Source organism: Onychostruthus taczanowskii, unplaced genomic scaffold (assembly GCF_017590055.1).
Source record: "Onychostruthus taczanowskii isolate IOZ18803 unplaced genomic scaffold, ASM1759005v1 scaffold28, whole genome shotgun sequence".
NCBI classification, from domain to species: domain Eukaryota; kingdom Metazoa; phylum Chordata; class Aves; order Passeriformes; family Passeridae; genus Onychostruthus; species Onychostruthus taczanowskii.
The window spans coordinates 3,119,052-3,146,632 of record NW_024500128.1 but is presented as its reverse complement, the minus strand read 5'-3'; the positions used below and the strand labels follow the sequence as shown (position 1 = coordinate 3,146,632).

Genomic DNA, 27,581 nt, shown 5'->3' with positions numbered 1-27,581 from the left:
TCACCACCCCCGGAGGTGTTTAAGGCTGGACGTGGCACTTAGTGTCACAGTCTGGTTGACACGGTAGTGTTCGGTCATGGGTTGGATTCGATGATCTCAGAGATCTTTTCCAACCTAACTGATTCTGTGATTTTGTAACTCTGTAATCACCGCCCTGCACGCGCTCGCCGCTCCAGCGCCTCAGGCAGGCAGGCGCGCGCTGCCCCGCCCGCCGCCTCACCGCCCCCGCGGCCCCGCGCGCCCGAGCATGCGCAGCGCTGCCAAGGCGCGCGGGCGTGGGCGCGCGGTGGGCGTGGTCAAGCGAGGCGGAGCGGCCGCTTTGGGAGCCGGTGGGCGTGGCCATGTACGCGGCTGTGCGGGTGGGAGGGCGTGGTCAGACATGGGGGCGTGGCCAGACATGGGGGCGCGGCCGACGGGCGCGGCGGGGTCAGGGAGGCGGGGGAAGCGGCCGGGCGGGCGCGGGGACAGAGGCACGGTGGGCTTCCACGGGAGCTGTCGCTGCTGCCGCCGGCACCGGGAGGGCGCCGACCATGGACGCCACCACGCTGGAGCTGGACGCGGTGAAGTTCGCGAAGCTGGCGGTGCAGCGGGACCAGAGCGGGCGCTACCAGGAAGCGGTCTTCTACTACAAGGTACGGCGGGGACGCGCCGGTTCCCTCGGGACGCCGCCGTCTCCTTCCCCTCAGCGCGGGCCGCGTGATGCTCTTGAGCCGCCGGAGGGTTCGCGCTCCCCCCTTGGCCCCCCGAGGGCCGCAGAGGAGTGTTGGGCACCCCCGCGGCCCGGCACGGCCCTGCGGGCGGGGACAGACGCTGGGTCAGCGCGGCCGCCCCCGCCCTCCCCCGGCGGGTGTGCCCCGGCAGCGAGCTGCTCGGCCCGGGGAGGACGAGGCGGTGCCCGCCGAGACGAGAGCGGAAGGCCGTGCGTGAGCGTCGAAAGTTTCTCGGTCTTCGCAGGAGCCGCGTCCTTCAGGGCGGGTTGCGAAATGCCTTTTCCCTGCGTCCTGCTTTTAGGTGGGAACGAGCGCTGCCCGTGCGCTGATGTTACCGACAGGCTCAGGGGAAGCACTGCAGGTGCTCGGCTTAAAAAACGGGAACGGGCGCTTCTTCCAGCTGCTGGAGACACAGCCCCTTCAGTGCTTCTGGGAAGATTCATCCTAACCTAAAAGCGTCTCTGCCTCGCTGGTTTTACACGTTCATTCCTGGCCCTGCCCATCCCCAGCCCTGCCAGGACGTTCATCCCCAAGCCCTGCCAGGCCAGAAAGACTGATCATTTTTATGCTGGCACTGGGCATTTTGGAGAACTACAAGTGGGCTGCCGCTCCTGGGTGTGCAGCTGGGACCAACTCTATTGTACAGTCACCAAAAAAGAGGTCTGTGGTGACATACAAGATGCTCAGCAATAAGCCAGCTTCAGATCACAAGCTATCAGTGACAGATTTTTAACCTCGTGTGAATATTCTTTCCGTTAGGGACCAGATTTTATTGTTTCAGTAGAGTTTCACGTTGGTGTAGCTAAGGGTATAATGAGGTTGATTCAGTGTCTGGCTCGATATCTGTAGGCTTACTACTAGTATGTAGTAATTTTTGTGTAACCATTAACCATTTTTCACATATGTAAATTGTCTCGTTGTTTTATGTGTCATAAAGTTACATTAAAGTTTCCTATCCCGTTGACTTCTCACCTGCAAGAAGGGATCTCTGAAACCTCTGTTCATCCTTATCACAGTAATCATTCCACAGATTCCATTACCCTGACAAAGACATTCTCTTCCAATAACTTGTTAAGGGATCTGTAGTTGGCCTTTTATTTCATGAGTACAAGGTGTCTGTGAAATGTTTAAAAAACATAGTGTTAATATCCTGGTGTCCTGTGCATGTAAGTGTGAAAGAATAGGAGGAAGAGTCTTTTTTTTCTTTTTTTTTCTTTTTTTTTTTTTTTTTAACCCAGTTGTTAATTTTTTGAGGGCTAAATTTATTTATGTAAACCTTATATATGCAAAAGTTTTAGTTGCCCATAATAACACGGATATTATGCTAATAAGCTCTGTGTTCATCAGCAGCAGCGTGTGTGCATGATCTGATAACCATGTGCAGTACTGCTTTAGCACTGTGTATTTCTCCTTTTATCTGGAAGAAATTACTCAGTGCTATTCAGAATCAAAGTATCTTTTTGTGCAAATAGTCATCCTTGTATGCTTTTGAACATACGTGTGTGTGGAAAATCATTTTAACGTACTGTGTACAGGTGATATTTTTGCTGAGTGGAAAAATGCACCCCTGGCAGTCTTGGTGCACTTGAAGTTACACAAGACAAGAGGGTAACCTAGGTATGTTTGGCTTTCCAGATGTTGCCTGAAGAATCACTGCCATGATAGATTATACAAAATAGTTTAAAAATATAATTTATTATTTCAGGGATACTTTATTTATTTATTTATTTATTTATTCCAGCACAGTAGAAGTAAGCTCTGGCCTGTCACCAACTTTCTTATCAACTGCTCTGAGAAGTTCAGAGCCCACTGGTGCAATTACTAAGCATGTGGGAAAGCTTGGGTACTGAGCTGGCTTCTGCAGGAACTCGACCTTAAGGATGAAATACGGAAAATGCTACAGTTGTTGCCATAGACAACACCAAAATGTGTGAATGGAGTTCCTATGGTTGGCAAGTGTGCTTGGCTTCCTGCTACCATGTAGCTTTGATAGATGCCTAGAGGAGTGCTGCATGTGAGCCAGCTTCGGGCAGCTTGCTAATTAATGGTGCTCTGCAGAAATGTCAGGATCATATTTGGACACCGATGACTTCAGCCAAAACTGCTGAAGGCTGTTGCTAAGTCTGGCTGTTGACCAGCTGTTAGCAGCTTGCAGACTGATGATCTGTAGTTAGCTTAGTGTGACTGTGGCACACTACTCATGGCAAACAGTAGTGACATTGGAGAGATGATAAATGCTAAGTCTGACTTGCACATCCACCTGGTCACTGGAAACAGCTGGCTTGATGCCTCCACAAGCACTCTGTCAACTGCTTCAGTCCTTTGCAGGTTTGGTTTATAAAAGATTTGTTTCCATTATGTTTACATCTTAAAACCAAGCAAAAACAATTGTGCTTGAAATCACAGAAGCAACATGAATTGTATACTGGTTTTGTAGCGCTGGTTTGGAAATCCACATTTGTTTTTTGCACCATGTGTAGATGACATTCCTTTGTGATCCAGCACCTGTTTTGTCAGTCTGTACTTGCAGTATGTCACAGACAAATATACCCATCCCTTGAGCACTTAGCTGTAGTGCACTTCTTTCCCCTGCAAAAAATAGTTGTGTGCTAGACCTTAATGGTAGTTAATTGCTACATGTAAATGGTACTTATGCTTATCCTTCAGTGGTTGTGGATGTTTTGTGTGATGTAGTATGGAGATGGATGCTGGCAAGGAGCATGCAGTACTTGGTTCTGTGATGTTTCTCAGAGAAAATTTATCCTGATAACAAATACAGGCTGTGTCAGGATCAGTTTTAACTTTGGGCAAACTAAACAGATGGGTATGGGAGCAAACTTCTAAGCTGGACCAAAATAATGGCCATAAAACACACAAGGGAGCCCTGGCCATGGATCTGTGCTTGCTCTGTGCAGGGCAGCCTCTGTGAGCACCATCTCTGTGAAGCAGCTCTCTAGTTACTCCTCTGCTTTCTGCCTTCCCAGCCTGCCTGCTCCCCGACCACCTCCTCTCCTCTGCTGCTGCTGGGAAGGCGAGTGCTGCCACAAAACTGGGGGGGTGTTTCCCATGTCAATAATGGGGACAAAACAAGGTTTCTGTCCTCATTTCTGTGGGGTGACAAATATTGAGTCTCCATATGGTTCAGAGACTGTGTCAGCTCTGGTTATTTATTGCAACCCTGTCAAACCTTACGTGTTTTTCATCAATTCATTGAAGGGATAGACAGCTTATGCAACGGAAGGTGTTTTTTCTTAATAGATTTGTACAGGATGGAAAAAGCCTTAATGTGGGTGATGTGCTGTGCTTCTGAGCCAGAGGCCTACGCTCCCTCCTGAAAGCAGACTTCCATCCAGTGTTTTGTGTACATACAAACGTTTAAAAAAATAAGTTTGAGAAGATAGGAAGCCTCACATTTGTAGATGTTCCAGATTGGATAGCTTTATCTGAGTAATAATAATTTTAAAAAATGCTTACTAAACAAAAAATCTTGGCATTTGATTTTAAAAAGCTTTTATGTTTGTTTACTTTCATTATTACCAGAGTAAATGCAAATAACTGGAATAGCTACTTTTTTCTCCTAACCTTAAATCCTCAACTTTAAAACCAAACTGATTTCAGTGCACGCATGAAGAGTTTTACTTAAAATCTCCTAATTTCATACATTACTATATAAACAGGCCTAAGATCTGATCTTACAGAAATTCTGAATGTTTTTATAGTCTTATAGGTTGTCGCAGATGTGAGAAATTAAACATGATCTAGCTTATAACTTGAAACTTTTTCTTTTGAGCTGAATTTCCCTGCAGCCTGCAGATGTAAGGGCTTGCTTTCATGCAACTCATGGCTGCTGTAGGCCCTCTGTTTATGGTAAGTAATTTTCTAGGCAGCAAACATTAACTTGGTCTCCAATTCTTCTCCCTGCAGGAAGCTGCACAAGCCTTGATTTATGCTGGGATGGCTGGGTCCAACTTGGAAAATATTCAAGAAAAAATAAATGAGTACTTGGAGAGAGTTCAAGCTCTCCATTCAGCAGGTGGGTAAGGAGCTTTCTAATTAAACCTCTGCTTAAATTAATTGAGTGGAAAGTTGTTTGCTGCTGTGAAATAATGGTGTTTGCTCTGTTTTTATTATTCTGATTTTCTTGTCCTTTGTGAAGAACCACAAATACAATGAGCACATCAGTGCTTTGAATTCTAATACATCATAAATTAAGCGGAGTGTGACTTTCTAAGGACTTTGGTGTTAGTATTCTTTGCTTTTAAATATTCTGAGGAGCCACATCTGTAGAGCAAATGTGAGAAAGGTCATTAATAAAGGTATTAAGTGACATGGACACCTAAATATATTGTCATAAGGTGATGTATTTTCACAAATGATGCGATATTTTGCATAATTAAACATCCTTGTTCTCCGTGTAGTATGAAAGAGATTTTACTTATTTCAAATCAGAAATATCCTGAGAGCTAACCTCTGCTTCAGGGGAGTGTGATGGTGTTTCCTTGCCCTTGCACAGATGTTTTCAGCAAAGTTTAGAAAGATTTTGTTGCCAGACAAGAAATAGACATTACCCATCTGATTAGAGCTGCTGGTGTTTTGGTGACATGTTCAGGATGTTTTTACATGTCTGCTGCTGTAGAAAGCTAAATACTTGTTTTTTCATTTAGTTCAATCACAGAAGACAGACCCTCTGAAGTCAAAACAACAGTTGGACTTGGAGCGTGCTCACTTCCTAGTTACACAGGCTTTTGATGAAGATGATAAAGGCAATGCAGAAGAAGCTATAGAGTTGTACACAGAAGCAGTGGAACTCTGTTTGAAAACAGTATGTTAAGCTACAGGTTAACTTGGTGGAATTATGTGATGGTAAGAAATTCTTCCACTCTCACAAATGACTGACCCTTAAAGGCTGGCTTGAAAATGGAGTACCTGTATTTGTAAAAACTACCTTTTAATTTTTTTTGTTTGTTTCATTTTTTTTTGGGATTTTTTTTTTTAGTGTTTCTTCCAGTCTTTGTTATGTTGCTATACAACACTGTAAATTTATGGGGACTTGTCATTTATGTGGTTTTTTCTTCTGAACTGGATTATACTAAAAGCTAGAAATATTCTGGAATATTTTTCGTGTTGATTTTTGCCCTGGAGCAAATACCACAAAACCAGAAATTAAAAACTGTTAAAAATGAAGATGACTTGCCAGTGTGTCAGCTCTATTAATTTCTGACTATATTAAAAGGAGTCATTTACGGGAAATTTGTGTGTGTAACATTTTCTGAAGACATAACAGTCTCCTGATGCCAAAACTATTAAAAATACTGCTTGATTACTCAAGTGTTTAACACTAAAGCTGTTATGAGTGAATTCAATTCACACTGAAATTCATAAGGATGAATTGGCCATTACATAAACAATGAAGAATATAACTACAGGTACTGCTTTTCTCCCTTAAGTCCAGTTGCCTTAACTAACTCATTACAAGAAGAGCTCACCATCATAATGTAACTCCACCAAGTCTGTTTTTCTTTTTCTCTTCTCTTCAATGTTATAATGTAAATGTATTTGTGGGTTGGTGAGGGTGTTGTATTACTGTTGCTTGAGTAAATCCTTTCCTCTGAATTATGTTAACAGGTTTTACCCAGGCTAAAACCCCTGGTGGTACAGTGTAACCAGATCAAGAGTTAGTAGAGCTGCTCTAGTTTTTCCACTTCAGCTGTTGGAGCAGAACATTTTCAGTCTATTACATAACATTTACTGCGGCAACATGCTCCTTTTTCTCTGCTATATTCCTCCTTCTATTGTGTCAGTGCATGCAAATATTACTGAAGTTAGTCTGAAAACACCTCATATTAACAGCTGCATTTATTGGATATTTCATTAGGTACAAGATGCTGCTGAAGTTTCTTTTAATCTTGACTAGCATATTCTTTTGTTGACGTGATGGTAAGGTTTGTCCCTTGGGGTCACCCAAAAGTACTTTCTTTTTCCCAGGATGAAAGGAGATTTAAGGGACTCTGCTGTCTTGAAGCTTTAGTCCTGTCTTTCTACTCAGTATATTCAGAGGAAGAGATTTGTTTCTTCCTTACCTTTGAAGTACTCAGAGAGCAGCCATTACTCCTCTTCTGTGGCTGATTCCTAGATGAGTGTAGGCTGGTGTTCCATCTCATACTTACCTTCATAAATCCTTAAAAGTCTTTTCCAACCAGGAACCCCAGAGTATTATTTGTTAAATTAGTTGCTTACAGAGGGTGTTTCTAGTTTTGTTTCTTGGGGTGAAAGTAGCTTGCTTTTTCTATCTTCAGTTGACATCCCTGACCTGGAATAATTGGTCAAGGCACAAAGCTAGAACCTGAAACCTGCTTGTGGGTTCCACAGGAGAAGCCATGCCTCATGTTGTGCCTCCTGCAGATTGTTTGGCTGCAGAAACCTTACTCATCTGTAAGGAAAACAAAAGTGTAAACTGTCATAGATAACCTCCCAAACTGGAACAGAAGTTAACACTCTTCACATCTTTGTCACCCTGTCCTAGGTTATTTTATGCTTTTGATTGCAAGTTAAAAATGTTGTTCTTGCACCTCTATGCTGTTTGTTTGAAAACAAACTTATTTTACGAAAGTAAACATTTTAAATCATTTTCCTAAGTTATCATGACCATTTTAACACTTTGGGGAAAAGAATCGGAGTGCATCCAAACTCAGCAGTATATGCAACATTTAGTTGTGTCTTCTTTCTGCCAATAGTGTTTTAATACAATTAATTCTTCTGGCAGTTCTTCTTGTGTATGGACTGTTTTCCATGCTGAAGAATTTTAGACATGACTTCCATTCTATCAAAATTTCACTAGAACAGCAAAATGATATTTGCTTACATAGTATTTTTTTAATGCTGAGTTTAAAAAAAGAAACAACAACAAACAAAGCAAAATATTTGCTCATTTCAAAAAGATAATTGGAAGAAATAGCTAGTTACTCTTTGCTGTAATCTAGAAGTATGACAGCTGAGCTTATAAAACATGTTGGTGGCTTTTGGATGTGTAGATTTTTCTTTAATTTTGCACTTTAGGCTACTGAAACCTCAGAAGCAGGCCTCCAGTCCAAGCTGAAACAACTGGCTCGACAAGCACTGGATAGGTGAGTGCTGCTAATGTCAGTAAGCATGCTTGCTGTCAGCTCCAAGTGCACCCTCTGAGTTGGATTCTCAGTCTAACACATCTCTGTGGATTCTGTGTAGACTAAGCTCCTGCAGAGTTCACCTTGGAGCCAGTTGCCAGCTGCTTCACTGCTGAATGTGGCAGCTGTTGTGCCAGCCCTCTGGGAATCTTGGGCCATGCAGAATTAGGAAAGGACTGTGTGCTTGTTAGAACAAGTGCAGTACTTCAGAGATATAATCCAGAGTGCTATAATCATTGGCCTCTCTAAAAGATGCTGAATTCAGGCTAGCATGAAGTCAAAGTGTCAGTGTCCCTCCATAAGGAAGACAGCTTGGAAACTGGGAAACATTTTTCTCTAAAATAGCAATCTAATTACATAGGATATGTGTAGTGAAATCTCTGAAACAATTTGCAAAAGTATAAGGTCAATGTGCCTCTTTTTAAATCAGCTCTATGATGATGAATCCCAGGCTGTGTTGGGCTAATTTTCAGTATAAGCTGGGTTTAGCACTTCTCACTCTGTGTTCACAAAAAAATCCCAATATTTTGCATATGTGTGACCATCCAGAAGCTTAATGCAGTAGTAACAAAATATGGTTCCTGCATACACAGTGTTCAGGCAGTTGAAAGTCTGGGTTGTGAGAATGTCCATGGGTTTTATTACTATTGTACCTGCTAGACAAAATAAATCTGGAAGGTATGAGAGGATGCAGATCAGTTTTTTCTCTGTGTTTCAGTGATCTTGTTCTGAGATCCCACATAATTAACACTTAGACAAATTCTCCTATTAGCATAATTTAGAGGCAATAAAAGTCTAATGAGTTCTGTCAAAAGTAGCTTGTAAGAGTTGGAAATGCTGTATTTTAATTGATTCAAGAACAGAAAAATAAAGAAGCACCAGCATCAGAAAATGATTTTTGTTTTTCAGAAAAAGTAGTGTTGGTCAACTTGGGCATTTTCTCATTCCATTTAACATATGTGGGAACATGAACCAAGAAAATCAATAACTGAACTGTAATTGTATTTTTATCACTGTTGTAAAGAAAATGCATTATTTATTTGCTTTAGAGCAGAAGCACTGAAGGAATCTATGTCAAAGTCATCTCAGAAAGAAAAGTCAACTGCAGCCAAACCAAATCAGCCAGTCAGAACGTTCTTTCCATTGGGACCTGATTTTTCTTTAAATGATAAACCACAGACAATCAGAGCAGTACAAGCTAGTGAATCTCAAGGTCAGAGATACACTGCAGAGGAGATTGAAGTACTCAGGTAAGTCTAAGATTTTCCAGAATGAGTTCGTGGAAGGTCTGACTCTGAGAAGCCAAAGTGCAAAGTTGTTTTTATAGATTATACAACTGCTACTTCACTGGAAATCAAAGGAGCATAACATTTTATATGACTCTGCCTTCTGTTACATCCAGTTCCTTTTACTTTGATTTTTGTTGTAAATGAAATAATCTACAAATAATCCGTAAAACCATTAACCTAAATTGTGACTTTTGAAAACTATAAAATGTATAATGTTCAAGAGGTAGTTGTCTTGTTTTCAGAAGCACTGTGTATTACTAATTTTTGAAAACTTATTTTATTGTTTCCTTCTGCAAGTTAATCTTCAGAAGATGATTGACAGGTTTGTAACTTTTCTTTTTTGTTGTTTTTCTTCCGACTTGCAGGAAGACTTCCAAGATTAATGGCATTGAATATGTACCTTTCATGAGTGTTGATCTGAGGGAACGTTTTGCCTTCCCTATGCCTTTTTCGTAAGTAATGCTTCAGCTACTGAACTTCAGTTTTGTTTTTGTTTTCAAAACTTTTCCGTATTTGGTATTTCTGTTTTTTTTTTTCAGGGTTTAAAATAATTTACATAGGCTTTTAAGCATAATTCAGGCAGAGATATTTAAATACTACCACTTCCTTTTTCCACTCTGAACTTAAAACTTTACTGTAAGCTGATCCTGCTGTGTAGTACTTTTGCACTTGTGTCTTCAAGCCTATGAGGATAATATTACATTTGGCTTTTTGGATTATTGGGCTGGGCTGGCAGCTTGAGTCTGTTTTCTGATGCTGCTCCATGCAAATGAGTTTAGCTCTGTTGCCTGTAAAATGCAGGTGATAGCTGTTTCCTCTGTAAAGGGCTATTCCAAGGAAGAGTGTGATATGTAACAGCTAGATTTTCATTCATAAGCAATAATAATAAATTAAGATTACACAGCCATAATAGACAAGACATCTGGGGTTGGTTGATTTTTTTTTTAACATTTTTGCTTTTTTCCCCCTTAAAAATCACAACTTAGAAGCAGTGTTCCTTGAAATTGTTTTACAGCTTTGTAATTGTTCTGTGCATATTTTGCACCATCTATCTGGCATATTTAAGACGGCACATACCATAAAAAGCTCTTCTAAACTTCTATTGATTTATTTCTACTTTTTTTCTCTCTTAAATCTAGTGATAAATGTGGGAAGCTACCATTATCCCCCAAACAGAAAGCAATGTTTGCCAAGTGGGTGAGACCAGATGACATTACAAATAACCCTACGATGATCTATACCGTATCAAGTTTCAGCATAAAGCAGGTAAATTCTTCCCAAGGAAAAATGTGTGCTGCTAGTGGTTTAGCATGGGGGACTTCGTTGTTCAAAAAGGAACCCCCAAATATGAGAGAGCTTTCCTTGTCTCTTGTGAGGTTAAATAATTGGAAAAAATTTTGCTCTGTAGGGGCCTTATGTTGAGCAAGCATACATATTTTGCCTCTTTAATAGTGGCTTTGCTTCTTTTGGTTTAAATCCATCTCTTTTGAAGGGAATTATTAACTGACTTTTCATTCCCTCCACACACTTCATTAACCTCTCAGTATCTGACTTATTAGCAAATGTCCTCACTGCCTTTTTTCTCTTTGTAGACAATCGTGTCAGATTGTTCTTTTGTGGCATCACTGGCTATCAGTGCAGCATATGAAAGAAGATACAACAAAAAATTGATCACGAGGTAAGTAGCTGTTGCTTTGTAAGATCTTTTCAGACTTAATACTGCCAGGCTTTTGCAGTGTGTTCTGTGACAGCTGTACACAGTCAAAACAGCATTTGTTTCACCTTCCTCTCCCTTGGACTTGTGGTTTCAGCACTTCTAAGCTGGAAGCCAACTTTATATTGAAACAAAGGGTTTTGAGTCTAGCAGCAAAAAGCTGTTAGACAAACATTCCTAACAAAAATTTTGAGTCAAACTTGAGAACAGATCGTGAATTAGTCACCATAGACATGTTCAAAGAACCAGCAGTTTTCAGACATTTATATATGCTCTAATAGCCAAGATTTTTTATAGATACTCGCAAAAGTCTGCACAATTTGTTGCGTCATGGTATAGGTATTTTGTTTGTTTTATTACTACCAGAGCATCTCATCTATCTTTGTTTAATGGATAACCCAATTTTTATCCAGCCAAGCAGCACTTTATTAAATGTTCTGTCCTGGTGAGACAATTACCATTGATTAAGTTTTCTGGGGTGTAACAAGCCTATGAAGTGGCTCCCTTACTGTACCTGCAGTGTACTAATCAGGTTTTCTGGGGTATATAGGCCTTTGATGCCTTAACTTGCTCATGATAGCTTTCTTTTTCCATGACATCTTATTCATCTATAGTTATATGATAACCATGAAATAATGCTTTATTGAATTTTGTTCTTCAACTGTTGATTAAGTTCTCTAAGGGGTATGGGTTCATGGAGTTCCTTTCTGCAGTGCTGAGAGATAATTTCTCAGGATTTTCTACTGACACTCAGTCACACAGATTTAAATCAAAGCCAGCTAAAATCACAGTCAATCATTCCTTAACTAATTAAGCATACTTCATTACAAATTTTTTTAAAAATCACAAAACTCCTGGCTAAGATAAGATGTAACTCGCTGTCAATATAGGTATGTATACAGACACTGTGCTTTGAGGAGTAAGAAATAGTTTGGAAGGATTTTGTATTTGTTTGGGACTTTTTAAATATAAACTTTATTTATAATGCCTTCTGCTTTCATTTTTCTACTTTGTTCACTGCTGTGCAACAGGTGGTCAATTTTGCAACCCATTGTAGAATTAATGTTAACGACACTATCTCAGCTCCACTCAATTGGCATCCTGTAATAAATTTTCCATGGATTTTCTGGACTTTGCTAGGATGCTCTTGCCAGACCAGTGTGTGAATGTTTTCGGATTGTTTTGTTTTAACCTATTCTTTTTGGAACTGAATTTGTATTCTTTTCAAAGTTCTGCACTGCCTTTTCCTTCAAAAGTTTGGCTTGTCATTCAGGCAAATACTGTATTTATATTATAGATTTGTAAATATTGCTTGTTTAATCATAAGATAAATTTATTTGCTTTGCTTCTGTTTGAGAACATAAGTAACCTGTTTCTTTTTGCTACTGTATTAAATAAAAAGCTGTAGCAAGAGCAGAGCCTGAAAAAATAAAACCTATTTCAGCATGACTATTTTTACTAAATTTGAGTTGCTCTTCATTAAAAATGCCATATTTTGGTTCAGTTTAAATTCCATAAACAGACTGTGTTAATCCCACTTTTATCATTATAAGTGTAGGTACAGCCAAGTCATTTATGTCATATTTTCCTCTTTTGTTTCCTGTTAACAGTATAATTTACCCTCAGAATAAGAAAGGAGAACCAGAATATAATCCATGTGGTAAATACATGGTGAAGCTTCATATCAATGGTGTTCCTAGAAAGGTAACTTTTTTGGGGGTGCTTACTACTGTTACTACATGTGTCATGTGTTTTAAAGGCTTGATCAGCTTCACTATGAAGTGCTTGCATAGCAAAAACTTTAGGCAGGTGTTTTTGAAAGTAGTTTTTAATGGTTAAATCTTTTTGAGATTCATTTTTGGTTTTGAAGTATGCAACCACATACTTCTTCTGTCTGTACTTTATCTATAGACATTAACAAAAACAGTCTTGCATTAAATTCATCTAAAAAATGCCTTACATTACTTAACAGAATTGTGAAAACCAAACAGGAGCAAAGCTATGTATCCCCTGTTTAAGAATTAGATGTGCACTCTTCCACTCCATCTTAGAAAGAATTAAAAATTATAAAGGAGGATATTAGGAAGAGTATAGATATGGAATGGCCATAGAGGAATAACTCGACTGATAATTCAAGCAAGGCTTTGCTCAACTAAAGATTTTTATTAAGAAGAGGAAATGCCTGAAGATAAAACTTTGCAAACTCACAAACAACTTTATTTTCTTTTCTGTGCAATAAACAAGAACATAAAATAATGTATTTCTCTATATCATACTTAACTGTAGCACAGATCATAGTGACTGATGAGTGCTTATGAGAGTTCAGAAGTTGAGTGGTCGTATTCATAATGTGAAAGTAGGGGAAACTCCCCAAAGGCTCTTAATTGTTAAAATAGAACCTCGGGGTCAGGAAGTCCTTGAGCTGCAAAATTCTGAAATCTGAATGTTCCTGGAAAGTATAATTTTTGTATCTGCCTTGCTCTTAATATTCTTTCCAAAATATCTGCTAAAGGCTGTCTTTTGTTAGGATGAATGGCCATTTGCTCTCCTATGAAAAGGTCTATTCATTCCTGCACAGATAGGATTTAACCAGAGAATCTGCTGTGTTGGTAGCCTGTATGTGTAATGGAGCAGTGCCAACAGGAAACTGAAACATCTATTCACAGAGACTGTTTCAGATTTCTGCAAATGTGCAGTAAGAATCTGTAGTGATGATGAATATATAGTACATAATTTAAAGAAAAAATGTTAATACTGTCAGAGCTGCTGCTTTGAGGTGTTTTTCCTTTTCAGAGAGAAGAAACTTAAATCTGGAACTGGAGGCTACCATTTGTGTCATATCCAAGTGAGATGACACAATTTGTTTCCTTAAAGATAAATATTTATTTATTTCTCTGCTGGCTACCAAGCATCATCCATGCTCTGATTCCTAATTACATGAGGAATATTGTTAGGCTTTTCTTTACTTTTTATGCTTGTAATTGCATGGAACCTTTCTGCAAATGCCTTTTGTAGCTATTGCACATTTTATAGGAGTGTACTGTCACCATCAGTCAAAGGCAGCCACTCACGTGTCACTGTGCAATCAAGAGCTGGCAGTGGAATTTCTTGTTCACCTGGGCAAACCACTGCAGGATTGATAGAGGTTCCATATGTGAGAATAATGGTCAGGTCTGGCTGTCTCTGAAAAGCTTTGTATTAATGAGGGTTTTGTTTTATTTTCTGATGACTTTCAAAATACTTTTTTAGATTGATGATGATTTTTCCTTCATTTCACACAGGTAATCATAGATGACCAGTTACCTGTTGATCATAGTGGGGAACTTCTCTGCTCTTATTCCAATAATAAGAATGAATTATGGGTGTCATTAATAGAAAAGGCTTACATGAAGGTCATGGGAGGATATGATTTTCCTGGATCAAATTCTGTAAGTATGATATTATTTCTAAGAGGAAAAAAATCCACTTAAATAATAATGGGTAAAAAAATTTCATTCTAGTGAAATCAAAGTGAACAGCTTAGGAGACAAGTGTTTGGTTTGACATTTTCTGAAATTTTTTTTCTGTTTCTTTCTTTCACAGATATTTTTAGCTGTACTTAACGAAATTATTCCATCAAAATAGAATGAGCAAGACATCTTGATGGTCAAAGTTAATCTCAGTTCTCAGATTTCAGTATTGATGCTTGTGGGTAGGAAGTGTTTATGTAGAGTCTAGATGGACATGCTGGGTGAAGTCAAATTCTCTTTTGCCTGTATCAGTACTGCTGATTTTGGTTTCTAACTCTTTCAATAAATAGGGCAGTTCTCCCTCATTAGGTAAGGGAGTCAGCTAGGAAAGGAACAGTCTAGACATTTAGAAGATCTGTATAAAGGCAGCAAGTACTTTGATCTGTGCGAGTTTGTTTATCAGATTGTTCCACTCGTCTCCATAAATATGCATTGGGTTTCTATAATGTGGTTACTAAAGAAACAGTAAACATACGTCATACAAGTGACATGCAAGTTATTCTTTAAAGAGGAATTGTTTGCTGAAATGAGTAGTCCACATAATTTCTTACTTAGGAAGCCTTTCTGATTTTAACTTCATACTACTAAAATTTTAAAGATTTTTTTTTTTTAAGTTCATGGTGCTAATTGATGTCTTGACAATCGCGTTCTTGGTGGATATACTTAGTAATCATCACCTCTTGAAAAATTGTTATGGAGACAAATGTGGCTTTGTGTAAGGGGTAAATGTAACACATATTTTTAGGTGTCAGGGTACTTTGTTTTGAAGGACAAAAGCTGGTGAGAATAACAGTGTTTTATTCCCATTGTCATCCTCTAACTTGCTATCTGGAAAAACAGCTTGCCTGGTGATATTTAATCTCCACCCTTCCTACCCCCTCCACTTTCCACTGTATTCCAGCTTCCTTCTGTAATCAGGGTTACTTTCAGTCAGGCTGCCTTGTACTTGTAATTCCTCAAGTTCCCACCCTCCAGTGCTGATTATTGACACTTCAAGCATTTACAGTCTCTGCTTTTGCTTTGAGGAGTGCAAAGCAAAAGAATAGGAATTAAGCAATATTTCAATGAGTTGGGAGATTAAAGCATCTTTTTATGGAAATACATGTCTGTGTCAGCTTTACCAAAAAGAATAAAAAACCCAAACTCTGAGCTTTAGAAATAAAACATAAATTATTTAAAATGCATATATAATAGCAAGGTACCAAATAGTGCTTCTGAGATATGCTTTAAAAATCTGCAAATCAATGAAATAAATAGAACACATCACACAACTGAGCATGACTGATGATTCTGATATGCTTCCATTGCTCTGAAATTCCAGTTTATTTCATCAGTTCACTTTCCAGCTTTTTTTTTTAAGCTACTTGGAAATGTTGTCCTTGTCTATTCAAATAATTTTTTTGTTTGTTAGTCTTAATCTTGACCCTTTTATGTGTAGAGCTCTATTGTAACTTACGTGTTCTTGATTTCTTTCAGTGTTTTATAAGTTGTGTACAGACATCATATGTTTATATATGGATTATCTGTTCTGATTCCTTTTGAATACTTGCATTTCAGAATATTGATCTCCATGCACTGACAGGTTGGATACCTGAAAGAATTGCCATGCACTCTGACAATCAAGCCTTCAATAAAGATAGCACTTTCAGAATGCTTTATCAGAGGTAGACATTTGTTCTTTCCTAAGTAATTAAAATGCTTGCTGTGTAGTAGTTGTGTTACCACTGTAAAAGCAATACAGTCACCACAGATACTTCAACAGCACTTTGGTACTGCTGCAAATAGTGCTTTATAAAACCTCCATGTGCTTTCTGGAAGAAGAAAAATTGAGGTATTATTGGCTTTGTTAGAACAGAAGATTAAAATACTTGGGAATTTTGTGTGATGGAATTCTTCTTCTATATGTATGAAAAAAAAAAATAAGTAACCCTTTCCTTGATAAAGAAAACAGAATATAAAGTCAAAGAAGAGCAGTTTGGAACCAATATACCAATTATATTATATCTGGTACCGTTATAATATATACCAGTTAAGTGTTTAAAAATAAGAAGGAAATGTGTTCTGTGTTTCCACACATCTGCTGTCCTTGGTAAGCAGGTATATTACAGTGTTTGTAATTGTATCACACCGTTATGCTCCATCAGTAAATCTCCTGGAGGAGCAGCAAAAATCTATCAAAACTGCAAAACCTCAGACCTACCATCACAGTTGTATTTGATGGTCTTAAAGGTCCAAAGTAAATAATTCTATTATTTTGCTTATAGTCAGAGTTACAGCTGTAAATTATAAATGCCAGGTATACCAAGTACTTTGATTTCTTTCAAAATGGTTTTGTGCAGCCAGTGTCTTATGTATTTCAATGCAGTAGAAGGGGGTTATTCTGTTGACTGAAACATCTGTATCCACAATTAAAGAGTCTTTCCACAGAATTTTTTCAGTTGCTTAGGAGTTCTCAGAGCTGTCAACAACTTTTCTGATATTCTGGTGTTGTAATTGGAAGGTATGACTAAAGTTAGGTTGGGATCTAGCCATTGGAACGTTGCTACTGCTCACCTGTGCTAGAGTGAAAATGTGTTGATCCATGCAGTCCAGTGATCCTGTAATCTTGTCTAGGAACACTGAGTACATACTTGGATTTTTTGCATAGGCTGGAAACGTGTTAGTGTGTTTTCACAACAGTAATTGTTCCAAAATTAACAATTGCTATTCAGAACACTAAACTTGAGTATGAACACCTGCAAAAGTATAGAAGCATGAACATCTGCAGAATCCTGGGAGTGTGACAGACCTAATAATTTGCTATATGCAGCCATTGACTTAGTGGTGATGAAACTACATTTGTGCTCAGCTGTGGATCTGTGAAGAGCACCTTAAAAGTGTCACAGGCTGAGCTTGAGGTTGATAAATGCTGAATTTTGTTTATAAAGATATGAAGTTATATTAAGATAATCATTTTTCATTTAAACTGTATGCTTAATTGTGAAAGAAAAATGGTTCCACTTTCTCAAATTTTTTTCAGGAGTGATTTCTATTGACAAAAACCCCTATATCCCAGTTTTTATAAAGCAGGGTCATGCTGATGGGCAGTGTACAAACATGCTATTGTGGTGTCTGGCAAACATTAGATTGCAACTTGTGGGATTTAATTAAGCTATTTTTTCACCTCTTTTTGAACAGATTTCACAAGGGAGATGTCCTTATCACAACAGCAACAGGAGTGATGTCTGAAGAGGAGGGAGAAAAGTGGGGTTTAGTTCCAACCCATGCATATGCAGTCTTGGATATAAGGGAATATAAGGTATCAAATGAAGCTGAAAGTGTTTTAAAACTCCTGTTTGAAACCTACCTGTGTTTCTAGGTTTACCCTAGATGGGTAGCTACTGTTTTTTTTGCTCTAATGGCTAATATATTTTATTTTGTCTTTGATTTGGACTCCACTGGGAAATTTCAGAAAACTTAATGATTCTGTGTTCTCGTGATCCATGTAAAAGCACTTTCAATATGTAAAAATTACCATGACAAGCTGAATTGACAATTTTACTTTGTGTTTTTATTAGGGACTTCGATTTCTTCAGCTAAAAAATCCCTGGAGCCACTTACGTTGGAAGGGACGATACAGTGAAAATGACACAAGAAACTGGACCCCTGATTTACAAAAATACTTGAACTTTGATCCCAGAACAGCTCAGAAAATAGACAATGGTAATAAGGTTTTAAAAGTCATTATCTTTTCAAATAGTATAGCTCTTTGTGGTGAATCCTTGAAGGAAGGTGGAAGTGATTGCTTAAGCACAAGGAGAGTAAAAAAAATTACTAGAAATTAAATAGTCCAAAAGTTAGGAAGTATTTGTATATTTAAGTCTGTCATTTCAGTTTTGTCTAGGCTTTAAGTAATCTAGACTGTTAAATATATGCCTCAAATTCATTGACAAAAAAGTACCTCCTTGGTTAAGTGTGCTGTCTCAGTATGTGGGAGTTCAGTGCAAAGAGAACATTCTGACAATAAGCTGTGTAATGCTGCTTTTTAAAACGTGAATGGACTTTCTGTAGGGTTTTTTCCCCTCTCCAAAATTTTCAAATGTATATCAACATGCTTACTGTAATCAGTATTTAAATCAGTATTTCTGGTGCATCAGCTGCATTTTACTTTCAGAAAGATCTTTCTGCATTTTACTGTGTCCTCATTGCTGCCTGCAAATCTCTGAGGGAGCCCTTTTGTTCAGTGCCACTGTTTTTACAACATTATTCTTCCAAATCCATTAGATGATAGCATTTATTGATAAGCCTTGTGCAAATGCCTGATGAAAACTTCTGATTCAAACATAAAAATAGCAGCCCTGGATTTGTGACAGTTATGAGATGTTATTTATTTACCAATTCATTTAGTAAGTAATTTGTAGCATCTGGTTGTTAAAATTTTATATGCAATTACCTTAGTAATTCTAATGGAATTATTCCTTCTAATTTGGATTTACACTTTGGCCTTCATGGTAGTTATTATGTGTAGTTATTATTACTGGTTTTTGGTGCTGCAAGATCTGCAATTGCCTATGTAAGAGACATGATTTATAAGGCTCCTACCATTTTAAAAGTTCATTCCACTAGGAATTTGTTGGCTTGAAGGCACTGTTGTTGGCTGGAGTTGCAATTAAGAGAGCTATGGAGAACTAGAATAAATGCATGAGAATTTTGCAAAGAGAACACAAATTTAGGGTGCAAAAACAAGTGACATAGGTGTTGGATGAAGTACCTTAGAAATACATTTGAACATACTTGCATGTTGGTTGAATACTTGATTGTGCTGGCTGACTGCTGAAGGAGGTTGTTGAATTGCAGGAACCTGTTTGACTGTGTATTTTATTTTTTTGGTTTTAGAAACCTAGGAAAGAGGAAATCGGGTCAGAATCACCAAATGATGTCTCTTTCAAAATAGCAGATTTTCTCATATGTTCTGCTTAATGCCTGAGAAGGGAAAAGCATTCTGACAGCTTCAGAAAGTCCCTGATAATAAGCAGAGACTAATTTGTTTTTTCTTGCTTTAACTTGGTTTGGGGGGCAAGTTTATATTTAGCAATTTAGGCAGTGCAGACATTACTGCTACATTTTGCAGTAATGTATACTTATATAAGCTGTACCATTTGTTCAGAAAGAGACTTTTGAGAAACAAGTAAAATCAAGGTATCTGGTAAGAAAATAACAACAACATTTCCTTTTCAGGCATTTTCTGGATTTCCTGGGAGGACCTGTGCCAGTACTATGATGTTATTTATTTGAGTTGGAACCCAAGTCTTTTTAAAGAATCTACATGTATTCACAGGTTGGTCCAAAAGATAAAATTTTTGTTTCAAAATCTCAATAAGGTTCTGTTGTGATGTTTCCTTCCTTCAATTCTTCCAGGTTACAGCTAGAGGCTTGAATTCCAGCCATGTTCTTTTGAGCCTGACTTTACACTTTCTCAGCCCAGGCTTTGTTTTTGACTACTTCTGTAACATCAGTGGAGCTCAGTGGCCCTTGTGATGTTTCTGTGGAACTACAGCTGTGTAACCAGATTCTGACCTCATTCCCACATCTCCCTATCAGAATAAAAATCAGATTTTTGTGCAGTCCATCTCTAAGCAGTGCCCAGACAGTGCTTAAGTGACCTAGTTATTATTTGAAATTATTTTTTCTGGCCACTTGCATGTGAGCTGTGCAGCATCTGTTGTCTTTATAGGGTGTGTTCACTGACATCAGGGTAGTTTAACCAGTTCTGGGTTTTAGCACTTGTAGTTACCATAAATAATCTTCCTTGCCTGCTGATTTGTTTTCTGAGTGTGAGTGTCTCTTACCAAATATCCATTACATTCAGGGGGTTTGTCTCCCAGTTTGGGGATAAGTGTGTGAATATGTGTCTTGGTTTTGGAAAGCAAGGGTTTCTATACTTTTCCACTGCACTAGACTGTACTTTGCCGCTGCTTCCACACTGTCCCTGCTTGTGTTAGCTCTGTACAAGCTCCTTCATCCACAGTGTGAGTCCTGAGCTTATCTGTAAAGGCTCCTTCCATCTTTGCACTCCAGTTGTTTCTAAAATACACTGTGGTGATGCAGCAAGATGAGATAACGTGTATGCTAATGTCAGAGCTCACCTACTGGTCTGTCTGTCCTTATGTTATCAGTGATTGTCTTCCCTCTGTGTCGGGAAAGCTTTAGCACAGTGGCAATTGCCATAAAATGCAGAGTAACAACAGTGATAATTTGAAGCTTTTTTAATGCAGCCTTCCACACATGCTGTTCAGTTTTACAAGTGTGAGAGGGACAAGGAGACTTAGGAATAGCTAACTGTACACTTCTGTTTCCAGTGCGCCACACTTTTTGTTCAGTCATCAGCACTTTTTGTTTTTTTCTCACTGTATTTTTCTTGACTAGACACTTCACAAGGCAGCAGGAAGATTCTGCAATAGGACACCTCAAAGATCTTTAACACTTCCTGCAGGCACCCTTCCAAGAATGAAACAAGGCACAGTTTAAAATTGAGTTGCATCAGGAAAAAAAAAAAAGGAGGAAAAAATTTGGCAATTTTTTGAAACCAACCATAGCAGGTAGATAGATAGATAGGTTTCTACAGTTACAAAAGTGTAGGTGTTTTTCATTTAATATTGGTGTGTCAGTCATGGCTATGGTTCTGTAGCCCAGGCTGCTTAAATGGTTCAGCTTTTTCTGTGCTTTGTGTGGCTGCAGTCAACCAGCCAGGCTGTTTGTATTTAGCATTTTTTATTATCATACATGTATTGTGATGAACTCATTTATAAAACAAGGTTCTAAGACAATGCTTCTGATGTGACTGTGTTATGTAACCACTGCCGTAGATTCCAGTAGAAAACTAGGCTTTGGTAACTTGTTACTGATAATATCACACTCTGCATATGTGTAGGGTTTGGAGTTCATTTCAAAGCACAAATTAGTTTCTTATTGGTCTAATAACGTGTCTGTATCACTTTCAGCACGTGGGATGCAAAGCAGGGCCCGGTGAAGGATGCCTACAGCCTGGCCAACAACCCTCAGTACAAGCTGGAGGTGCAGTGTCCACAGGGTGGTGCTGCTGTCTGGGTCCTGCTCAGCAGGCACATCACTGACAAGGTGCTGGTTCTGCACTGTGAGCTCTGCCACAGCTTCTCTAAATCTTTCTGTATGGCTTTCTCTTATTATTTCTCTTATTATAACATAGGCAGTATGTTACTGCCTGTGTTCAGGTGTGTATGCCTGTGTACATGTGGAATTTTTTCATTCATGTACCTCCAATTGAAAGTGAGTAAAATTTGAGCTAAGTGATTCTATTCCACTGTAAAGGTTCTGAAGTAATGTTGAATCCTGGGGCCTGACTAAATTAAATTAGTGAATGTTTGTTTACTTCAGGCATTTGAAAAACGACTCTGCTGGATATCCCAATAAATACAAATATCACATCATATTGTGTGCGAATCAAAAGGGATGATAGAAGGTGTACTTGACTCTGATTAAGCATTCATAATGTTTCACAGAATTGCACAATTCTGATTTGTGGGGTTTTTTTTTGTTTTGTTTTTATAGGATGACTTTGCACACAATCGGGAATTCATTACAATGGTTGTGTACAAGACTGATGGCAAAAAGGTTTACTATCCAGGTTAGTGTACCTTAATTGTCAAGAAGCTGATGTTATAAATAAATGAAGAAGCAGACAAAATTTTGTGGAGAGGAAAGGCACTTTTTTCTTTAAAACTAGATGCCTAGTTAAGAGGTCAGTCTTCTGAAATCATTGCTTTGCTCTGTTTGATCCTACTTAAAGTCTACACAGAAGGAATAGGCCATTCTACAGATGCTACAGAGTGCTGTAAGCACTCTTAAGAGGTCTACACACTCCTGCTGACACTTATTTTGATGCAACATTTTCTTTATTTTTTCTGGTTATTTTTCAGTGCCAGTCGTTAATGCTTAGAGGGAACAGATGTTGTGTGTTAGTTTCTCTGATAGCACAATTATTTCTTATATTTGTGAAATTATTTAAAGGTCTACTGCTTCCAAAAAATGAAAATAATCAGGGTTAATTGTCCCATGGATTTGGCTTAGTAAAGTACCTAAGCAAACTTATGAGATATAGGTGAATACTTCAGCGTAGTTCCAAGTATCAGGTATAGAATGTTAAAAATGGTCAAGTTTTATCAAAATCTCACTCTTGGTCATTATATGTCAGATTCTTTTCACCTTGAGGAGAAGTGGTTTGCTGTAGCTGTGAAGTAGCCAAGTATGCTTTATTTCAAGAGAGATGGCAGATCTGAGACACTGAGTGTAAAGGTAATGCCCAGGTGGAATGGATAGACTGAAACTTTAAGGTAGAGCCAGTAAGATCATCTTTTTATTTATTCTTTCTGTTAAGTTAGAGATTGCTAGAAATATTCCTTGGAATTACTCAGTGAAGGTGCATCCTAAAACAAGTGGGATTTGGCCGGTTGCTTTTACAGATAGGAACCTCTGTAGAACCAGGTTTGCATTCAGGTAGCTGCTCATGCAACAACTCCCTTAGTAGATTTTAAAGCTTTTTTTCACCAAAGAGTGGAACTTGTGGGACTTTTATCTATTGGAATGGCTAATAAGCGTTGCATTGTTTGCATCTGATCTTGTTCAGTGAACTCTGCTGACCAATTCCAGCAGAATCCAAGCTTCTCTGAGAACCCAAGGCTTTCTGTGGAAAGATCTGTTGACACCTGACATCATCTGGTTTTGTAAGAGCTCCTTTATGAGGAGAACTAAATGCCCAGGTTGCTTCTGGTGTTCCTGGTGGTTCTAGCAGTGCTTATTTTACACATGTGTCTCACTGAAAATGTTCTTAAGTGAGCAAACCCAAACACAATTGTATAGCAGAGGGAATTGTTCAGTTGTGCTTGAAAGAGACAGCCTAGCAAGACCAGTAGCGAAAAATGAACAATTCATTTGTTTTGTCTTGCTACACAAACTCTTTTAAAAACTTCTGATCTCACGAGCTCAAACTTGTTTAAAACCTTTTTCCATGGAAATAGATTGGTCAAGCTGCAGTATTATTTTTAACCATCTGTTCAAATGAGATGAGAACAAAGCAACTTAATCCTTTGGCAGCAAGGCCGAGATTTCCCATTCCTAAGCTTCTTATTGTTTTATATTAATCCTTTTCCCTCTCCCATGTTGCTTTGTGGAAGAAAATAAAAGGACCTGATCCTGGGCCTATTGAATTAATTGGCTAGACTTGGTCCTGCTTCACTGAAATTAAAAGAAGTCTGGAAAGAACCAATTAGAGGCCAAATAACAAATTACACTGTCTTATTATAAAAGCAAACACTTGGGATCTTTGGAAGTACCACATGTGCATTGGTATTGGGATGCAGCTACATCTGTGTAATGATCACAGGGATTTGAAGAGAGAGGGACAGAAAGGGTGTGTGATTTAGTTAAAGGAATTAACATGTTTTGAAGTATTGTTTACAAGGTAGCCAAAGTTTTGGCAGCTGGCATTCTGGAACTGTCCAGCCAATGGAGAAAGAGCAGACACTCCAGAGATTTTTCAAAGAGTGCTTAAACATTCATTGTCTTTCTCTTGAAATTTTAACATAATTACAGCAGTCTTCTTTGAGTAGTGACATTGGTGGGAGGTGGATAAACAATCCTTGCATGTCGTGGGATTTAAGCTGTGCTTTCAAGCACAGAGTTTGTGTCTTGTCATGTGTGATGTACCTCTCCTGAAAACAGCAGTTGATGTTAAGACTGTCCTTTCTGTGGGTAAATCTTGAGGCTCTCATCTGTTCAGAGCACTTGGGTCTGTTCAGTCTTATCTTAGAAGTTTACCAAGCTGGGGATTTTTTTGGTCAGGAAAAAAATGTTCATCCTTTTCTTTTTCAGCTGATCCTCCTCCTTATATTGATGGTATTAGGATCAACAGTCCTCATTATCTAACCAAGATAAAGCTGACCTCTCCAGGTTCCCATACATTCACCTTAGTGGTGTCCCAGTATGAGAAACAAAACACCATCCATTACACCATCAGGGTATGTGCTGTTGTTTCATAATGAATGTAAGCAATTAGACTGCAAAGTGTCCTTTGCTTTTAAATTTGATAAAAGGGTATTTCTGAATTAATATTGCTATCTTGGGGAGGGAAGCTATGAGGGATGGAGCAGAACCACTGAATGACATGTTTGATAATGTTCTCCATTTGTAGTAACAAAATTTTAGTAACAAAATCAGCTGAAAAATATTATTACTTTCTAGAATAAAAAGGTGTGTACAGGCAGATCATTGGTTCTCTATGTATCCAAAATAAACCTATTTTAGATCCTGGTTAAGATTTAAAGATTTTTGACTTTTCTAGGTCTTGACTTAGGATTTGGGTTTTTCCCTTAGCTGCTGAGTCACATAATGATCAATGCTAGATTTTTTTTTCACTGAAAAAAGAGTAAAATGCAGATTGTTTCCATTTTGCTGTTTTTGTTGGTTGGTTTTTTTTGGTTGGGTTTTCTTTGGTTGGCTGTTTTTTTTGGTTGGGTTTTCTTTGGTTGGTTGGCTTTTTTTTTGGGGGGGGGGGATGAGGGGGCAGGGTTGTTAAGAAAATTAAGTAGAACTAAGTCTAAGTCTTAGTCCCAGCACTATTCTGAATTTTGAGTTTGACACAGGGTCATCTGATGGGTAATACAGGCATATAGTGAACAAGTATCTAAAAATGTTGTATAGGCAATTCTGCTTTCTTTTAATTTGTCATGATTGCATTTGAAAAGTGCAAGATGAATGTGTGACCTGCTGCTTCTTTTTACAACACAGGTGTATTCCTTGTGCAAGTTCACCTTTTCCAAGATTCCTACACCTTACACCATTTCCAAACGGGTAAAGAAACATTTTCTTTTATGCATCACTGGTTTGGCTTTTCCATATTTGAGATGTACAAGGTTTTTAAATATATTTTGATACTACTGCCCCACCTCCACCACAGAGTGTGTTGTTGCAGCTGTGCCATTGCAGATGTGCTGCAAAGCCTTCATAGAACAGCCTGGCCTTTGGAACAACAACCCATACCCTAATAAGTCCTCACTCTGCAGAAATCAGGTTGTGCTAGGAATAGTGCAGAGAGAAAACCCCCCAGAATTGTTGCTCATTTCCCCTTGGGAGAATTGCAGGATTTTGTTGGGAAAACTCCTGGCATGATGGGACCAAATCAGCAATGCCAAACCAAAGGCACCAGTAGCAAGACCATAAGAAACAAACTTAGGATGGCAATATCACAACACATTACTGTTCCAAAATTTTGCAAAGGTACCTCAAGGGTCTGTAACAATTGGAACAAGCACTCCTGTTGCCAGACAAGGATCAAGGAGGTATATCCATTGTACATTTCCTGTAGAAATGCTCCCTGAGAGTATAGGAACAGCTGGGAGAGTGAAAAACTTGACTGAAACTAGGTCAGAAGCTCGGGCAGTTTTGGGGCCAGCTGCCATTCATATTTCAGCGGTCAACATGAGCTGCAGTTACACCTTCAGCTGAAGTATAAATATAGCCAAGGGCTCACAGGATAAAGTAACTTGTATGTATTTTCATGTTTTAGCAGTTTTATCCTCAGGAAAGAATAAACCAGCAGCTTTACCTCTGTACCTATCATGCATACCCTGGGGAATCCTATTGTAGTCAGAAGTCTTCTGTCCAAACAGTAACTTGTTCAGGAAGAGAGAAACAAGGGAGTTTGAACCACAATGGAACAATCCATTTTCTAGGACACTTGTGCCTGAAGCCCAGGATTGCATTACTTTGTGTGGTCAGGGGGACATGCTGGCTTGCAGCTTGGCTCTTGGGTTCGGACAATGTTCCATACCAGCCGTTATTTCTGGAACAGTCCCTTGAAGGCTGTTCTAGAGAATGGTGAGTGAATAGAGAGATTCCTGGGAACAGCAAGATGATTTGTTTGCTTCTTCTGGAAGCCACTGTCCTATTAAAAACTGGGCTTACCTTGAGGAAGTGTTTTAAGAGGACAAAAACATATTCAAGGTGAAAAGGCTGTTTGAGGAGAGTCATCCATTTTATGTTGTAATATGGTTTAAAAGAGAATTAAGTATGTAGAAAAATACGGTTGATTATTTGAACATGTCTGTCTAGTATTAAAAAAAAATAAGGTATGTTCTATCTATCCAATGTCAGTTCTGTCTTTAGGATGGAATACAAAAGCTTAGTTGCCTGTATTTAATGCCTGTTTGGAGATTGCTTAGCAGTCATCACACTCACAATCAAGCAGAGAAATAAATCACAATTTAGCACTAAAACCAACTTCTGTTAGATGTCCTATACTGGAGTCAAGTGGTCACCTCTGGAGCTCACCAAGCCCTGATGGGATTCCCAGAATTAAGTGTAGCAGAAGTGGGAAAGGGCTGGAAAGCTCCACAGCACACAGCAGTTTTAGGTTGCTGGGTAGTGGCATGGTAGGGAGAGAAATTCCCCTTGGTTCTGTACTTACTATGTTTGGGTGGTTTGGGCACTGATTTTAGAAATTAAATCAGAAGGGAAAATGCTGCCCCTTGCTGATTTGACAGAGACAGGAGAGAAGTAACAGGATAGATGGATCTGAGCTATAAATCTGTGGATTCCCACAAGGCCTGGCATGCCTTATGAGTCTAACCTTTCAGTTTAATGACTTAGCAAGAGGAACTTGGAAACAGATGGCCTGTTCTCAAAGTCTGAGCAGCATTTTTCCTCTTGAATGTCTTTATCCTTGCAGAATCTGTCCTTATGGTTATCTTGTCACTGCAGTGCTGGTTCTCAGTGCACAGAGGTGATGGACAGGGCTGGAGTAAAAAATCTTTAAAAGAAAAGGTTTCAACACTATTAGTGTTGTACTGCCTGTATTGCTGCTGTTTCTCATTTAACCCAATAAAGGAGTGTCTGAGGACAAAAAAAAACAAACCTTGTGTAGTCTTGTAGGCATGGGATAGATGGGAATGTGAGTCTTCTGTTAGCTGCAGTTTGTCACAGTCAGAAACAGTCACTCAGTGCTTGTTTAATGTAAGCTGCAAAAATACAGTACATGTCTCAGGGATGGGATGTAAGGCTTTGATTGAGGGGGAGGGGGAACTGCACAAGACTTCATGAATGCTTAACACCATCTTTCACTTCACTTTAAAAATTAGGAGAGGTCACGGAAGTCAATAATCTCTAAAGTGAGAGGACCATCTAGT

At 38.8% G+C, this 27,581-nt stretch overlaps 1 protein-coding gene across 3 annotated transcripts in view; it reads left to right on the top strand.

The window, feature by feature from the left end:
• Positions 1-386: 386 nt before the first annotated feature.
• CAPN7 (calpain 7) overlaps positions 387-27,581 on the top strand; it is a 32,328-nt gene continuing 5,133 nt past the window's right edge. Inside the window, exons 1-18 of one of the 3 annotated variants that reach the window (XM_041407859.1) lie at positions 388-632; positions 4,635-4,743; positions 5,375-5,532; positions 7,767-7,834; positions 8,923-9,123; positions 9,528-9,614; positions 10,302-10,428; positions 10,755-10,840; positions 12,487-12,580; positions 14,158-14,304; positions 15,943-16,049; positions 17,563-17,683; positions 17,943-18,087; positions 19,603-19,702; positions 21,366-21,501; positions 21,952-22,027; positions 24,271-24,416; positions 25,186-25,248. In XM_041407859.1, the coding sequence (XP_041263793.1) occupies positions 531-632; positions 4,635-4,743; positions 5,375-5,532; positions 7,767-7,834; positions 8,923-9,123; positions 9,528-9,614; positions 10,302-10,428; positions 10,755-10,840; positions 12,487-12,580; positions 14,158-14,304; positions 15,943-16,049; positions 17,563-17,683; positions 17,943-18,087; positions 19,603-19,702; positions 21,366-21,501; positions 21,952-22,027; positions 24,271-24,416; positions 25,186-25,248 (2,073 nt within the window). In that variant the 5' untranslated portion in view covers positions 388-530. Of the gene's footprint in view, positions 633-4,634; positions 4,744-5,374; positions 5,574-7,766; positions 7,835-8,922; positions 9,124-9,527; positions 9,615-10,301; positions 10,429-10,754; positions 10,841-12,486; positions 12,581-14,157; positions 14,305-15,942; positions 16,050-17,562; positions 17,684-17,942; positions 18,088-19,602; positions 19,703-21,365; positions 21,502-21,951; positions 22,028-24,270; positions 24,417-25,185; positions 25,249-27,581 lie in introns of those variants that run through there. The other 2 variants (XM_041407861.1, XM_041407860.1) reach the window with 2 other exon arrangements.